The following is a 16,230-nucleotide window of genomic DNA, read 5'->3' as shown; positions in this document are numbered from 1 at the left end:
TGAGTCACCTGGACACTGGCAGAGGGAATTATGTTAGGATGCTGTTCGTGGACTACAGTTCAACACAATGATTCCCTCTAAGCTTTTCACCAAGTTGACGGATCTAGGACTCAGCTCATCACTGTGTCAGTGGATCCTCAACTTCCTCACAGACAGACCCCAATCAGTGAGGGTGGGAAAACAAATCTCCATCTCACTCAGCACTGGAGTGCCTCAGGGATGTATTTTAAGCCCCCTGCTGTACTCACTGTACACTTATGACTGTGTAGCCACATCAGACACCACCTCCATTGTCAAGTTTGCTGACGAAACTGTTGCTGTGGGCCTGATCTCCGACAACATTGAGACGGCCTACCTGGAGGAGATTAGGAACCTGGAGACCTGGTGCCAGGAGAATAACCTCCTCCTAAACATCAGCAAGACTAAGGAGCTGATCGTGGACTTCACTACAAAGCAGGCGAGGAATTACAAGCCCCTCATCATCAGTGGCACGCCAGTGGAGAGAGTGGACAGTTTCCGATACCTGGGTGTCCACATCACTCAGGACCTGTCATGGTCCTGTCACATCAACACCCTGGTTAAGAAAGCCCGTCAACATCTCTTCTTCCTCAGAAGATTTAGAGACTTCCATCTGCCACTGAGGGTGCTCAAGAACTTTTACTCCTGCACCATCGAGAGCGTCCTGAAGGGAAACATCTACACCTGTTTTGGGAACAGCACCAAGCAGGACAGACGAGACCTGCAAAAAGTGGTGCGCTCGGCCGAATGCATCATTGAATCAGAGCTCCCTGACCTGCTGTCCATCTACACCAAGCGGTGCAAGGCCAAAGCTAGGAAGATTATGATGGACCTCTCCCATCCCAACAATGGACTTTTCTCACTGTTGAGGTCTGGGAAGCGCTTCCGCTCCCTAAGGCCAAAACAGAGAGAATGAGGAGGAGCTTCTTCCCCCAGGTTATTTGGGCCCTGAACCAGGTGTAGGGCTGGACTCTCCCACACACATCACATCACTATAAGACTGGACTCTCACACACATCACATCACCACACGCACTCTGGTTTTTCTTCATGCACACTTCCTATAATTTTTAATCTCTTTCTGCTATTTGCACATTTTTACTGTAAATTTCTAAGTTAAATCTGTAAATTTTGTAATAGCCTGTAAATTGTAAATACTGTAAAACGACTGTCATTTAATGGTCGGGCATTGCGCAGCTACAAGCATTTCACCTCATGTCATACTGTGTGTCACGGTCTGCCGGGGCAAGCCGTGTGGGAACTATTTAGGACCCGGAAGCGGCAGCTCTGGTGCAGGTGAGTATTTATTAACACGAGTAGAAATAAACAGTAATGGCAGGTGAACATGAGCTGGAAAACCTAAACTGGGCAGAGCTAACAAAACAAACCAGAACAAAGATGCAGGGAGATCCGGGGAAATACACACAGAGCGACGGATGGAGAGACGCAGGGAGACCGAGGGGAAACCACACAGACGAACCAGCAATGACTAAGACAGAAGACACGACTTAAAAACACTCAGAGAACACAGGGAGATTACACACAGGTGGGGGACACAGCTGGGAGTGATTAACGTGACAAGACTAGGGAGGCAAACTGAAAACACTCACATAAGACGCAGACCTTCACAATAAAACAGGAAACACACACACGCAAAGACACAGACTAGGAAACGCGGACTTAACACAGGAATAGATGGGCAGAACAGAATACACTAAACAGGAGGAACAACAGAACCAAAATCACTAATAGAAAACACAAAACACTGGGTCAAAAGGACCCAGGATCATGACACTGTGTATGGTTGTGTGTGTGACAAATAAAATTTGAATTTGATGCACGAGCAGCTGAATACAGGTCAGAACATTGCTGCTTTTCCCATGTATAGAAAATGTTTTTACATCTGTTATATGCAGGTTGTTCTGTGGATTTCTGCTCCTTGCAGTGTTCCTCAGTGGACTGAATGGATCAAGGTACAGTGGTATAAACCAAACTCTGCTGATGTTTCCTCTATTTGTGTGTGCATGCGTCAGATGTTTGCATAGCCTCTGTCTGACACTTTCTATAACCGACCAGCTGTAAAGCAGGAGCTGTCAGCTATTCTCAATGAGCTGTGGAGTTTATGTGTAAATCACATGACACCTGGGATAGACTACACAATCTCTGTTCAGGTGACAAACCTTTTCTAGTTTATTTAACGCCTGCTATGTCTTGTGCTTGTACAAAGACGTGTTCTATGTTTGAACTGCCTAGGGTAGAGCAAGCTTTTTAAGTCAGGACAGCCTCACGGTGCAGGATCACGCCTCCCAGCCGCTCTTCTCCAATGTTAATGAGAACAAACTGAGAAATGTAACCACTTTCTTTAGTGTGTACTTTCAAACACTCTGAGCTTAAACATTCAGATCGTGTTTGCAGTCATCACTGTAATAAATAGGATTTGTGGGCTCGCAGGTTACATGACAATCCTGGACAACTATGAGCGGTCTACATTAGCAATAATTAACAGTATCAATGAATTTTATGCATCTTTGTTTTTGTGCAGTGACAGAAAAACAAAAAAACTCCCTCTCAGCTTGTTCATGGCCAAAATGGCCACCTCCTGTTTACGTACACAAAATGCTATCAAATTAGTATATATTAAATCATTTTCCTACTTTCATTGACTTGATTTTTTAAATTCGCAACGGTGCTAGTCATGAAAACCAATATATAATTTAAATTCAGAAATTATACCCTTAGAATACCAGTCAGATTACATATTATTACTACATTTTTGGGGGGGAAATGGCAATAAAGTTCACATTTTTTCATGATGAAACATGTTAGGCTTGTCTAAGTACAAACCTTGCTGGAACAATTGAGACAACCTACTGCAACTAGAAAAAGCAAGATGCAAGGCACCAGAGCTCTTTGTGTGATCTCGTGCACGAGGGAGATGACCGGACCAAGCGCTGTTCCTGCCGCTTCCCCAGTCACTCTCGGTCAGCTCCCCTGTAGCACTGCCTTTTATTGTGGTTACATGAATATGCATAGTTTCATTAACATTTGGCATCTTAAACAAGCATATATGTGAACAAATTTTGAAGAAAACAGCCAGCAGCTAGTTTTCCTTCAACAACTCGAGGTGCTAACATCATCTCTAGGTTATCCAAGCTGTATTTGTGCCTATTGTAGTCCAGGATTGCTTCGTTCTTCCAGACTTCCTCTATTCCCCATCACTGACTGCTGGTTCCCTGTGTGTTGTGCTCAAATGAAGCACATTCTTCCGTTGCTTTGGCATGCAAAGATCAGGCACTATGTGTGTGCATGTGTACGCACCTGTATGCATGTGCAAGAATGTGTGTGTGTGTGTCCTGCTCACTAAAAGGATCATAAAAGCAGGAAGCTTACCACACAAGAAACATATATAAATGCCTATAATTAAAAAAACGTCAGCCTCCCCCACCAACAAATTTGCTGGAGAGGTGGTCAGAGACAAAGGAATGTCTTTGATCCTATAGTTTGAACTAAGACTTACAAATTTAAGTAGCACAATGACAACATTTAACAATTTGACTCCAACACAGTCTAAAAGAACTTCATCTGCATCTGACAACAATATCAATATAACTCTTTGGAATTCTGTTTATGATCATCTGGAACTGAGAACATTTCGATACACAGACCATAATGTTCTAGACTTAGAAAAGGATATAGACCCAGAAAATAATTTCTTCTACAACATCAGCAATAACTGCTGCTACGTCACCGATGAACAGTTTAAACACACCATCAACACGAAAAACAAATGATCAATAATCCATTTTAATAGCAGCAGTCTGTATGCCAACTTCAACAATATAAAGGAATATCTAAATGAGTTGACAAATCCATTTGGAATTATTGAAATTTCTGAAACATGGATCAATGCTGAGAAAGGACTGGACTTTGGACTGAGGGATATGATGTGAATTTTGTAAATAGAAGGAACAAAAGTGGAGGGGGAGTAGCTGTGTCTATCTAAAGGAGCTGCTGGATACAATTACTTCAGAAATGTGCAAAATTAAAAAATGGTTTAACAGGAACAAACTATCCCTAAATCTAAGTAAAACTAAATTAATCTTATTTGGGAATTCCCTTAGAAATGCGCAAGTGCAGATTCATATAGATGGTGTGGAAATTGAAAAAGTACTTGAACATAAGTTTGTGTGATTATAGATGATAAATTAAACTGGAAGTCTCATATTACATATACATATACATATATATATATATATATATATGTATATGTATTACAAATGTTCACTATCATCAATCTTTATATTACAAAAAAGGACCATAAGGATAATCCATAAATCTGGTTACAGAGATCATACAAATTCACTATTCTTAAAATCCAAAATTCAAAAATTCACATGTGGGAAATTGCAATAGTAGTGCTCCTGAACCCGAGGAGCTTGTTTCTCCAGTCTCAGAACCATCTACTGATGTGGTCCCGACACAGGAGAATCTTGGTCCTCAACCTCTCCTGTCTCAGAACCGCTAGTACTCATCATCAGCGGTGATGCAGTCAGCCTCTCTGACCAGATCATATAGACCAGGGGTAGGCAACTCCAGGCCTCGAGTGCCAATACTGTGCCGATACTGTCCTGCAGGTTTTAGATGTGTCCTTGATCCAACACAGCTGATTCAAATGGCTAAATTACCTCCTCAACATGTCTTGAAGTTCTCCAGGGGGCTGGTAATGAACTAATCATTTGATTCAGGTGTGTTGACCCAGGGTGAGATCTAAAACCTGCAGGACACTGGCCCTCGAGGCCTGGCGTTGCCTACCCCTGATGTAGACAGTGCTTGAAGCAGTTATGACTTTCTTGCCATATTGGCAGAATAAATGACCTGGAAGCTGTTGCACTGTCTATGCCTGTAAACTCCAGGACACGTTTACAAACAATTTTCGTTGTTATTTGCGCTGCAGCTGCAGGTTAGGGTGGAGTTACTGTGTGTGTGTGTGTGTGTGTGTTTACAAATAGTTTTAACCTTGTGATCCACAAAACAGCATAACAGTAAAAGAAGAATTGACTGCGTTACAGTCAGTGCGGGAACGTCGGCTTTGCTCGTGCGCGATTCATTTGCAGTTTGGACGCACGTGAACATCTCCTGCCCTGATAGCGGCTGGAGGAGGACTATTCTCCGCCTGTGAGCGCTTTGGCACGAGCGAGGTGCCCATGGCAGCACCCGCTGCTTGTTGAGAGTAAGAGCAACAAGCGCTTTCACGTCAAAAGTCGTCATAAATAAGCCTCCAATAACACCAGAAAAAGTCGCCAGATTTGTCGCTACACTGTAAAATCGAATTAGTTCCCAGAACTCAAAAAAATTGAGGAAACTCGTTGCCTCAAAAAAATTGAGTAAAGCTTAGCTAAAAATGACTAAATTAGGATAACTTATTTATTTTGAGTACTCTGTACAAGTTCATTTGTTCCCAGAACTCAAGAAAATTGGATCAAGTTTATGTAAGATGACCAAGTTAGGGCAACTTACTCATTTTGAGTACACTGTACGGCCTTGTTAGTTCCCAGAACTCAAAAAAATTAAGGAAACTCGTTGCCTCAAAAAAACTAAGTAAAGCTTACTTAAGATGACTGTTAGGAAAACAGCCATCATTGCAAGTCTGCAGTATTAAGAATAACTTGATATTTCTGACTGTACAATACTAATTGTTTACTTACTGACAAACATTTCAAGTTCAACTAAATGAAAAAACAATTTGTGGTAACCTGAATATGATTAAAAATAATTAACAACACTTTTTGTAATGATGTTAAAATCAGCCCAACTTTTATTTTCAAACACAACAAAGTATAACAGCCAACATACTGGACACTGTTCTGCTGAACAACAAACAATTATATTGCCATCATGGTTATAATCTGACAATGAAACAAAGTCTCAGATGTAATTATTCTGAAAATAAGTTTAGGCCTACCACAAGTTTGTTTTGTACTTACATTACTTATATAATCAAAATAAAATATTTGTTGTTCTGTCACAAGTGCAGTCTCTAATTTAAACAACACATTTGTTTTGCATTCCAACACATGAGCTGGAATGTTGTATTATTTTAAGGATGGCTTGTTTCCAGTCCAGGCATTACTGCCTAAATGACTATCATGGATCGAGGTGATCCAAATGTAGGTGCAGAAGAAAGTCTTTAACTTCCCTTAAGTACAGTGGCAGTGGATGTGGGTTGGAGATGCAATGAGCTTGAACCTGCAGGCGACCATCTTCACTGACCACACCATCTGTGACGGAGGACTCATCTCTCCTGTTGTCCTGCAAGCAAACAATCATATTTTTTGGAACATGAACTGAATTGCTTTCTTAAAACATTTTTTTCTGCATTTGGTATAAAACAGACTCCAATTTACACAATCTCAGGCACCCTCCCCACCAGAGAGGTGACATTCAATGTCCCACTGTCAGTCTGGATAGCTGTGACCACCACCCAACACACAATAATGTCATGAAAGCATCATTTTAAAAAGGGCTATGCAAACATGGCCAATAACTTTCATTCTAATGATGTGCAAAATGATTTGGGCACAAAACAAATTTTGCTGTTAGAAAACTTGCAGACGTCACTATATACAGTGTAGACCCTCTAAACTAAGTTTGGGGGATGTGATCTTTCAAGAAATGCAGACCAAACTGTTGTTGTTTGTTTACTTACACAGCATGTCTTGTAGAATTAACTGGAGTCAACAGCAACAGCATAGTGCGGTCATATCTCAAGTCTAATAACAGAAGACAGGAAAAGATCAGTAAAGAAACAACTTCCCCAAACCAAAGCACAAATAAAACAATAAGTAAAACAGGCTGATCTAAAGTATGATTAAAGTTCAGCCTGATTAATATAAATGTCACTGGCAGTTGCTAATATATTGGAAAACCAAAATACTTACCACTGAGTTGATGCCTTTCTGTCCAACAGCAGGAGTGCTGGTCCCGAGCCTCAAAGACAGCAAGAAGCAAGCAGAGGGAGAAAAAAGCAGAACATTTTTCAGAAACTGATTTGATCCTTAATGGCTGTGCAATTATTGTAACAGAGTTTGCTTATGTTGTTAAATAAAGGCTAGATTTGACATTAATAGATGCCACAGATGTTCAAAAGCTGCCACAAAGCATGAAAAAATGGACGTCTCTGAAAACGTTGGAGCATTTTTACAAATATGTGATGTCTTGATAAATTGAGCATATATTTGAACTTTACACATCTACATTGTCGCCTGAAAATATCTTAAAAGTTTATTTTGTGACCCAGAAAAAGTAATAAGTTTTTTAGCCGTGCTCCTCTGCCATTGCCAACAAATGGATCCGCCTTTTCCCCAGACTACCCTTTCTGGGTCACAAAATAACCTTTTAAGATATTTTCAGGCAAGAATGTAGCTGTGTAATGCTCAAATATCTACTTAATTTATCAAAATATCACATATTTGCAAAAGTGCTTCCACGTTTTCGGAGAGCTCTGTTATCCACCAGCGGGATAGCTGACCGGGAGGTCAAGGCTCAGAGTCTGCGAGCACAGCTAACTCATGGCTTATTCTTTTCAATCCCCCTGCACTCTTTTGCTTCTCAGGTTAAACATGATATATAGTTAGTTAGTTAGTTAGTTAGTTAGTTAGTTATGGCTATGGATTGAAAATAACCCCCACACCCCACCCCTAATGGCTGCACCTCCCGAAGAATTTTGTCTGGGCCTTTATTTCACTTTTGTTATTTCAAACAATCAACAGAAAATTTCACAGACATAGTGTTATGTAAGGTTTTTAAGGCTGTGGTGTTAATTTTTAAGTAATATGAGCCCAGCGGCAGCAGCAACGCTAGGCTAACACTAACTAGCTAGCAAGATTATAAACCTGGTGCTAAACTAAGAGAAGCAACAAAATCAGTTTGAATAAGAGTAAACATTTACTCACCAAGTCAGTGTATCAGGTAAAGATTCACAGCAATGAAAACAATAATATCCTGAGCTGACGCTTTTCCAGGTTTGCTCAACATATTCCATAACAAATGCTGGCGCCATGAACATGCGGACTGATCCAAGAGGGAGGAGGACGGTAGTGACGGGGCATTTTCAAAACACATCTTTCATCCTTCCGCACTGAGAAACAAAACGTCCATCTTACTTAGTTTCTCTAAGTTAAGACAACTCAAATAAATTGAGTTTATCAGCATTTTTGCATAAAAAGTACTGGTAACTTATTTAAATCGAGTTCTGATAACAAATTGATAAAAACTGAGTTCAGCCTATTTAATATTTTTAATTAAACACAATATTACATTTTACAGTGTAGTCGCTTTTTAGAAAAAAAAAAACCGACGCTAAGGGGGTTTGAAAACTCCCTAATATAGCGACAAAATCGCTAAGTTGGCAACACTGTTTTCAGGGTATTTAAAAAAAATTCAAAACAAAACAAAACCGTGCATCTCAAAGGGCATTCTCTGAGCATGCGCAGAATTACGCACAGCTGTCCTGTGATCCTGTGATCGAACAAAGGATCAAAGGCTCAAAGAGCGCTGACGTCAGATTCGCGGCCACAAAAGTCCTTAAATACCCCCTCTTCACCTTCGCAAACAGTTTTACTTGGAACATTTTCAGAAACAGCGCGTTGTGTTTTGCAAACCAGAAACCTTTTAGAAAGGGACTATTTTTAAACTTAAACAATTAAGCAAACATTTTTTCTTGTCGATACTTTGCATTAAACGTTTAAAGAAATGTCACACGAAACATTTAATAATTCACAGTCTGACAGAGAGATTCGAGAGGAATCACAAAGACTGTATGGGTTGATGGAGAGAGAAATACCTGACCCTATGGAGCTTCAAATGAAAATACAAGAACTCCAGTTGGAGTTGAGCACCCTAAAGTGCAAAAAGAATTATTATAAAGATCATTTCCATCAGTCAAGAGATGAGCTTAAACACATGAAGGCTCAGGCTAAAAAAAATCAGACACAGGTGGAATCTCTGGAGGCTAAACTCCAGGAACAGGAAAAGAACATTCAGACAATGCACCATGATTTTTTGGAAAAGGCAGAATCTCTCATTGAGCAGAACAGCAGCATTGCTGCTCAGTTGTCTCAGATTGAAAGTGAGAGAAACGAGCAAAAGAAAGAGAACACAGATCTCAAGGACTCTTTAGAGAGACTTGAGCAGCAAGTGGGAGAAGCTCACCATAAAACAATAAAAAAAGAAGAGATAATAGAAAAACAACATAGTGAAATATTTCAGAAGACAGAACTCACAGTTGAGCTGAAAAGAGAAATTTGTACTCTTCAGCATCGGTTGAGACAGGCACTGCATGAAAAGCAGTCACAGGTGGAATCTCTGGAGGCTAAATTGCAGGAGCAGGTAAGCACAATTCAGAGGATGCACCATGACTTTCAAGAGAAAGAAGAATGTCTCCTTAAAGAGAACAGCAGCATTGCTGCTGAGATAAAAAAATTAAAAACAGAGAACACAAATCTCAAGAAACATTTAGAAAATCTTGAGTATCAAGAAAAGACAACAGAAAGTCTGACACTACAAATATTTCTGTTGGAAGAAAAAGTCAAAAAGCAAAGTGTCAAGATTGTTCATAAACAAGAGCTCATAGATGAACTTTATAAACATCTTATAATGAAAAGAGAAATAATTAATAATCTTAAGGATGAGCTGAAAAGGGAGGAGGAAGAAGAAATATTAGCTGCTGTTCACAACATCACTGGTGAACCTCTGCAGCAGGAGAGTCTTGCTCATGAACTTGAGGGGCTTGTTTCTCCTGTCTCAGAACCATCTCCTGATGTGGTCCCGACACAGGAGAATCTTGCTCATGAACTTGAGGAGCTTGTTTCTCCAGTCTCAGAACCATCTCCTGATGTGGTCCCGACACAGGACAATCTTGGTCTTCAACCTGAAGAGCTTGATTCTCCTGTCTCAGAACCATCTCCTGACGTGGTTCCGACTAGTAGTGGTTCATGGCGTCATGGTGCCAAACGCCTACTTAAAATAGGTTTAGGTGTTGCCGCAGTAGGCCTTATTATACCTGCAGCTTACTGGGGCTTTTCAATGCTTAGCAGTGATTGCCTATTTAACTCTGTCTATAGCCTCATTGAGCCATATTGCTACCTTAATGATGGATTAGTTCCCTTTTAAAGACTAGTAATGATGGACTGCTTTTCATCCACAGTCCAGAAAACCATACGTTGTTCATGTTAGACAACATGAGCAACATTTAGCTAACTCGTGCTCTCATTTTTCTTTTCTTTTGCCTCTCACCCCCAACCAGTCGTGACAGATGGCTGCCCCTTCCTGAGCCTGGTTCTGTCAAAGGTTTCTTCCTGTTAAAAGGGAGTTTTTCCTTTCCACCGTGCCTAGTGCTTGCTCACAGGGGATCATTTGATTGTTGAGGTTTAATTTGCTTGAACTAAAAAAGTTCAACATTCTGGTGAGGGGTTCACATAGTAGGGAGCACTACAAAAGCTACAAATCTTTTAAAAAGATTTGTTAGCTGCAAATAAAAATAAAGAAAACAATTTTTGAAAAACATCTCTTACGTCTCTGTTTATTTGCTTAAATGAACACTTGTATTTTTTGTCATAGAAGAATATACATTGTCTTAAGTAAGTTTAATAATTTTAAATTTAGCCCTGTCACGGTTCTGGGTCAGTTTGACCCAGTATTTTGAGTTGTTATGTTTGGTGTGTTTTTGCATTATGGATTGTTTTCTTATTCTCTTGTGGTGCTTTTGTTGGTTATGATGATGATGATGATGATGATGATGATGATTATTAATAATAATAATCTATGTTTTAGTTATTCTTGTTTAGGGATTAGTTCTTAGGTTTTGTGTTCTCGTGTTTATTGCTGGTTTAGTTCAGTGTCTAGTCTGTCTCTCTCTGTCCAGTCCGTGTCTTAGTTTAGTGTGTATTGTTTCCTGTTTTATTTGAAGGATTGTGTCTTATGTCAGTGTGTCCAGCTTTGATCCCCTGACTCGTTAGCCCCAATCTCTCCCAGCTGTGTCTCCCTCCTGTTTCCATTCCCTGATTACTTCCCTGTGTATATTAGCCCTGTGTTTGCCCTTGCTCAGTGTTGCGTCGTACCATCGGGTTATACCTGTGTGTTTTCTTGTTCAGTTCATGATTTGTTTTCTCCAGCAATAAAGTTGAGGTTTTGAGTTACAATTCTGTGTTCGAGTCCTGCATTTGGATCCTCATCTCCGCCTGCTCGCACACAGAGCCCTGACATTACCAGCATAGAAGCATTCACAGTCATTACACTGTTTGTACACCATATGTGAAAAAAAGAAGAAAAACAGAAAGCCAAATTAGAAATACCTCTAAGCAGTAGAAGGTTGTTGACAGTAGCAAGCTACAGGTCTATCAATATCTTACTGTTTAACTTTGTGTCAACTAGATTGATATTAATGAAGTCAAGGTTAAGTTCGTTTTTAAATTTTAGTAATGGTGGTTTCAAAATATTTTCAATGCACTGATAGGTGATCCAGAAGTAGAGGAGTCATCAGTGAATAATGAAACTGGAGATGTCACTTCTAGAGCAGGACATCTGACTTAAGTCTAATGAACCACGTGCCATTCATTTCTCTTAAAATTTTATCACAGTAGTTCATTAAAGAAAACACGAGAGTGCGAGAGAGAGAGAATATGAACTTAGATTAAATAAATTAATCCAATAAGTAAGAAAGGAAACATTTTAAAGTCTCATTGTACTGTTTTTTGCATCGCACAGTTACTTTTTTTGTGACGCAATTGTGAGTAACTGTGCGTCACAATACAATATTATATGAGGTAATTTTTAAAAAGTAGAACGATACAGTCCTTTTGAGTTACAGAATCGGAACGCTTTTCTTGGTTCCGGTGTTGTGCCAAAAAGTGATTGCCTGCCAAAAACTGATTTCCAATGTTTCCGTGTATTTTTTTATGTGTAATATCTTTATGTATGTTGGTAAATAGACTTCGGTGAACAGCGTTTACAAAGGGGTTATATATAGAATTAAAAAATTATCTGTTTTTTCAAGTATCTTTAGAGCTCTGTGTTATTGTACTTACATTATAACCAATCTGGTCCTTTATCCTCGTTTAAAATATTTTTACAGAACTATTGTCATATTTGCTGCCTTTTCTGCTGTCCTCTTGGCCAGCTTACTCTGACAAAATACATTTTTAATGTTAATGAGATTTTTTTAACTGCATAAATAAAGGTTATATAAAAGTCACTGCCAAAAACTGATTGCGGCTTCTACCTTGTTACACGAATGTTGTTTGTGTCTCAATATGACTTTATGTCATCCATGAGGGATGCGTTTAACATATGTTTCACATATTATAGCCCAACAAGTTACTTATAGCAGTTTAAATACGACCAATCAGTTTTTGGCAAATACCGGAAATCACTTTTTGGCAGACAATCACTTTTTGGCACAACACCGGTCGTACGGACGTTTTAGAGTGCAACACAAAGGAGTCACGCTTGCAAGATATCAACACTGACAGTTGGTACAGGTTTTTGTGTGTTTGCTGTTAAGCAGTGGAGTAAACCATGGAGGTCCTGGGAGGACAGTTTAGCGACATGACTCCACAGGAGCTGGCGGCTCCTGTCAACACCGTAGCTGTGAGTGGGGGGGGAAATGGCAATAAAGTTCACATTTTTTCATGATGAAACATGTTAGGCTTGTCTAAGTACAAACCTTGCTGGAACAATTGAGACAACCTACTGCAACTAGAAAAAGCAAGATGCAAGGCACCAGAGCAGTAGTGCTCCTGAACCCGAGGAGCTTGTTTCTCCAGTCTCAGAACCATCTACTGATGTGGTCCCGACACAGGAGAATCTTGGTCCTCAACCTGAAGAGCTTCATTCTCCTGTCTCAGAACCGCTTGTACTCATCATCAGCGGTGATGCAGTCAGCCTCTCTGATCAGATCATATAGACCAGGGGTAGGCAACTCCAGGCCTCGAGTGCCAATACTGTGCCGATACTGTCCTGCAGGTTTTAGATGTGTCCTTGATCCAACACAGCTAATTCAAATGGCTAAATTACCTCCTCAGCATGTCTTGAAATTCTCCAGGGGGCTGGTAATGAACTAATCATTTGATTCAGGTGTGTTGACCCAGGGTGAGATCTAAAACCTGCAGGACACTGGCCCTCGAGGCCTGGCGTTGCCTACCCCTGATGTAGACAGTGCTAGAAGCAGTTATGACCTTCTTGCCATATTGGCAGAATAAATGACCTGGAAGCTGTTGCACTGTCTATACCTGTAAACTCCAGGACACGTTTACAAACAATTTTCGTTGTTATTTGCGCTGCAGCTGCAGGTTAGGGTGGAGTTACTGTGTGTGTGTGTGTGTGTGTGTGTGTGTGTGTGTGTTTACAAGTAGTTTTAAACCTTGTGATCCACAAAACAGCATAACAGTAAAAGAAGAATTGACTGCGTTACAGTCAGTGCGGGAGCGGCGGCTTTGCTCGTGCGTGATTCATTTGCAGTTTGGACGCACGTGAACATCTCCTGCCCTGATAGCGGCTGGAGGAGGACTATTCTCCGCCTGTGAGCGCTTTGGCACGAGCGAGGTGCCCACGGCAGCACCCGCTGCTTGTTGAGAGTAAGAGCAACAAGCGCTTTCACGTCAAAAGTTGTCATAAATAAGCCTCCAATAACACCAGAAAAAGTCGCCAGATTTGTCGCTACACTGTAAAATCGAATTAGTTCCCAGAACTCAAAAAAATTGAGGAAACTCGTTGCCTCAAGAAAACTGAGTAAAGCTTAGCTAAAAATGACTAAATTAGGATAACTTGTTTATTTTGAGTACTCTGTACAAGTTCATTTGTTCCCAGAACTGAAGAAAATTTGATCAAGTTTATGTAAGATGACCAAGTTAGGGCAACTTACTCATTTTGAGTACACTGTACGGCCTTGTTAGTTCCCAGAACTCAAAAAAATTAAGGAAACTCGTTGCCTCAAAAAAACTAAGTAAAGCTTACTTAAGATGACTGTTAGGAAAACAGCCATCATTGCAAGTCTGCAGTATTAAGAATAACTTGATATTTCTGACTGTACAATACTAATTGTTTACTTACTGACAAACATTTCAAGTTCAACTAAATGAAAAAACAATTTGTGGTAACCTGAATATGATTAAAAATAATTAACAACACTTTTTGTAATGATGTTAAAATCAGCCCAACTTTTATTTTCAAACACAACAAAGTATAACAGCCAACATACTGGACACTGTTCTGCTGAACAACAAACAATTATATTGCCATCATGGTTATAATCTGACAATGAAACAAAGTCTCAGATGTAATTATTCTGAAAATAAGTTTAGGCCTACCTCAAGTTTGTTTTGTACTTACATTACTTATATAATCAAAATAAAATATTTGTTGTTCTGTCACAAGTGCAGTCTCTAATTTAAACAACACATTTGTTTTGCATTCCAACACATGAGCTGGAATGTTGTATTATTTTAAGGATGGCTTGTTTCCAGTCCAGGCATTACTGCCTAAATGACTATCATGGATCGAGGTGATCCAAATGTAGGTGCAGAAGAAAGTCTTTAACTTCCCTTAAGTACAGTGGCAGTGGATGTGGGTTGGAGATGCAATGAGCTTGAACCTGCAGGCGACCATCTTCACTGACCACACCATCTGTGACGGAGGACTCATCTCTCCTGTTGTCCTGCAAGCAAACAATCATATTTTTGGAACATGAACTGAATTGCTTTCTTAAAACATTTTTTTCTGCATTTGGTATAAAACAGACTCCAATTTACACAATCTCAGGCACCCTCCCCACCAGAGAGGTGACATTCAATGTCCCACTGTCAGTCTGGATAGCTGTGACCACCACCCAACACACAATAATGTCATGAAAGCATCATTTTAAAAAGGGCTATGCAAACATGGCCAATAACTTTCATTCTAATGATGTGCAAAATGATTTGGGCACAAAACAAATTTTGCTGTTAGAAAACTTGCAGACGTCACTATATACAGTGTAGACCCTCTAAACTAAGTTTGGGGGATGTGATCTTTCAAGAAATGCAGACCAAACTGTTGTTGTTTGTTTACTTACACAGCATGTCTTGTAGAATTAACTGGAGTCAACAGCAACAGCATAGTGCGGTCATATCTCAAGTCTAATAACAGAAGACAGGAAAAGATCAGTAAAGAAACAACTTCCCCAAACCAAAGCACAAATAAAACAATAAGTAAAACAGGCTGATCTAAAGTATGATTAAAGTTCAGCCTGATTAATATAAATGTCACTGGCAGTTGCTAATATATTGGAAAACCAAAATACTTACCACTGAGTTGATGCCTTTCTGTCCAACAGCAGGAGTGCTGGTCCCGAGCCTCAAAGACAGCAAGAAGCAAGCAGAGGGAGAAAAAGCAGAACATTTTTCAGAAACTGATTTGATCCTTAATGGCTGTGCAATTATTGTAACAGAGTTTGCTTATGTTGTTAAATAAAGGCTAGATTTGACATTAATAGATGCCACAGATGTTCAAAAGCTGCCACAAAGCATGAAAAAATGGACGTCTCTGAAAACGTTGGAGCATTTTACAAATATGTGATGTCTTGATAAATTGAGCATATATTTGAACTTTACACATCTACATTGTCGCCTGAAAATATCTTAAAAGTTTATTTTGTGACCCAGAAAAAGTAATAAGTTTTTTAGCCGTGCTCCTCTGCCATTGCCAACAAATGGATCCGCCTTTTCCCCAGACTACCCTTTCTGGGTCACAAAATAACCTTTTAAGATATTTTCAGGCAAGAATGTAGCTGTGTAATGCTCAAATATCTACTTAATTTATCAAAATATCACATATTTGCAAAAGTGCTTCCACGTTTTCGGAGAGCTCTGTTATCCACCAGCGGGATAGCTGACCGGGAGGTCAAGGCTCAGAGTCTGCGAGCACAGCTAACTCATGGCTTATTCTTTTCAATCCCCCTGCACTCTTTTGCTTCTCAGGTTAAACATGATATATAGTTAGTTAGTTAGTTAGTTAGTTAGTTAGTTATGGCTATGGATTGAAAATAACCCCCACACCCCACCCCTAATGGCTGCACCTCCCGAAGAATTTTGTCTGGGCCTTTATTTCACTTTTGTTATTTCAAACAATCAACAGAAAATTTCACAGACATAGTGTTATGTAAGGTTTTTAAGGCTGTGGT

General features: G+C 39.8%; 1 protein-coding gene and 1 long non-coding RNA gene across 2 annotated transcripts; one reads left to right on the top strand and one right to left on the bottom strand.

The window, feature by feature from the left end:
• Nucleotides 1-5,127: 5,127 nt before the first annotated feature.
• Nucleotides 5,128-8,442, bottom strand: LOC146515714 (uncharacterized). The gene is made up of 4 exons (XR_014875343.1): nucleotides 7,970-8,442; nucleotides 6,956-7,004; nucleotides 6,724-6,787; nucleotides 5,128-6,326 (listed from the first exon to the last, which is right to left on the bottom strand). It is a non-coding gene; the product is annotated as an uncharacterized LOC146515714 (long non-coding RNA).
• Nucleotides 8,443-8,612: 170 nt separating this feature from the next.
• LOC146515713 (uncharacterized) lies at nucleotides 8,613-10,487 on the top strand. The gene has a single exon (XM_085168409.1). It carries the CDS (start codon nucleotides 8,769-8,771, stop codon nucleotides 10,185-10,187), a length of 1,419 nt encoding a protein of 472 aa, XP_085024535.1. The 5' UTR covers nucleotides 8,613-8,768; the 3' UTR covers nucleotides 10,188-10,487.
• The last annotated feature ends 5,743 nt before the right edge of the window (nucleotides 10,488-16,230 follow it).

The sequence above is a fragment of the Neolamprologus multifasciatus genome, chromosome 7, assembly GCF_963576455.1.
Source record: "Neolamprologus multifasciatus chromosome 7, fNeoMul1.2, whole genome shotgun sequence".
In the NCBI taxonomy this organism is placed as follows: domain Eukaryota; kingdom Metazoa; phylum Chordata; class Actinopteri; order Cichliformes; family Cichlidae; genus Neolamprologus; species Neolamprologus multifasciatus.
The sequence above is the reverse complement of the archived record's forward strand: the minus strand, read 5'-3'. Positions and strand labels throughout refer to the sequence as shown.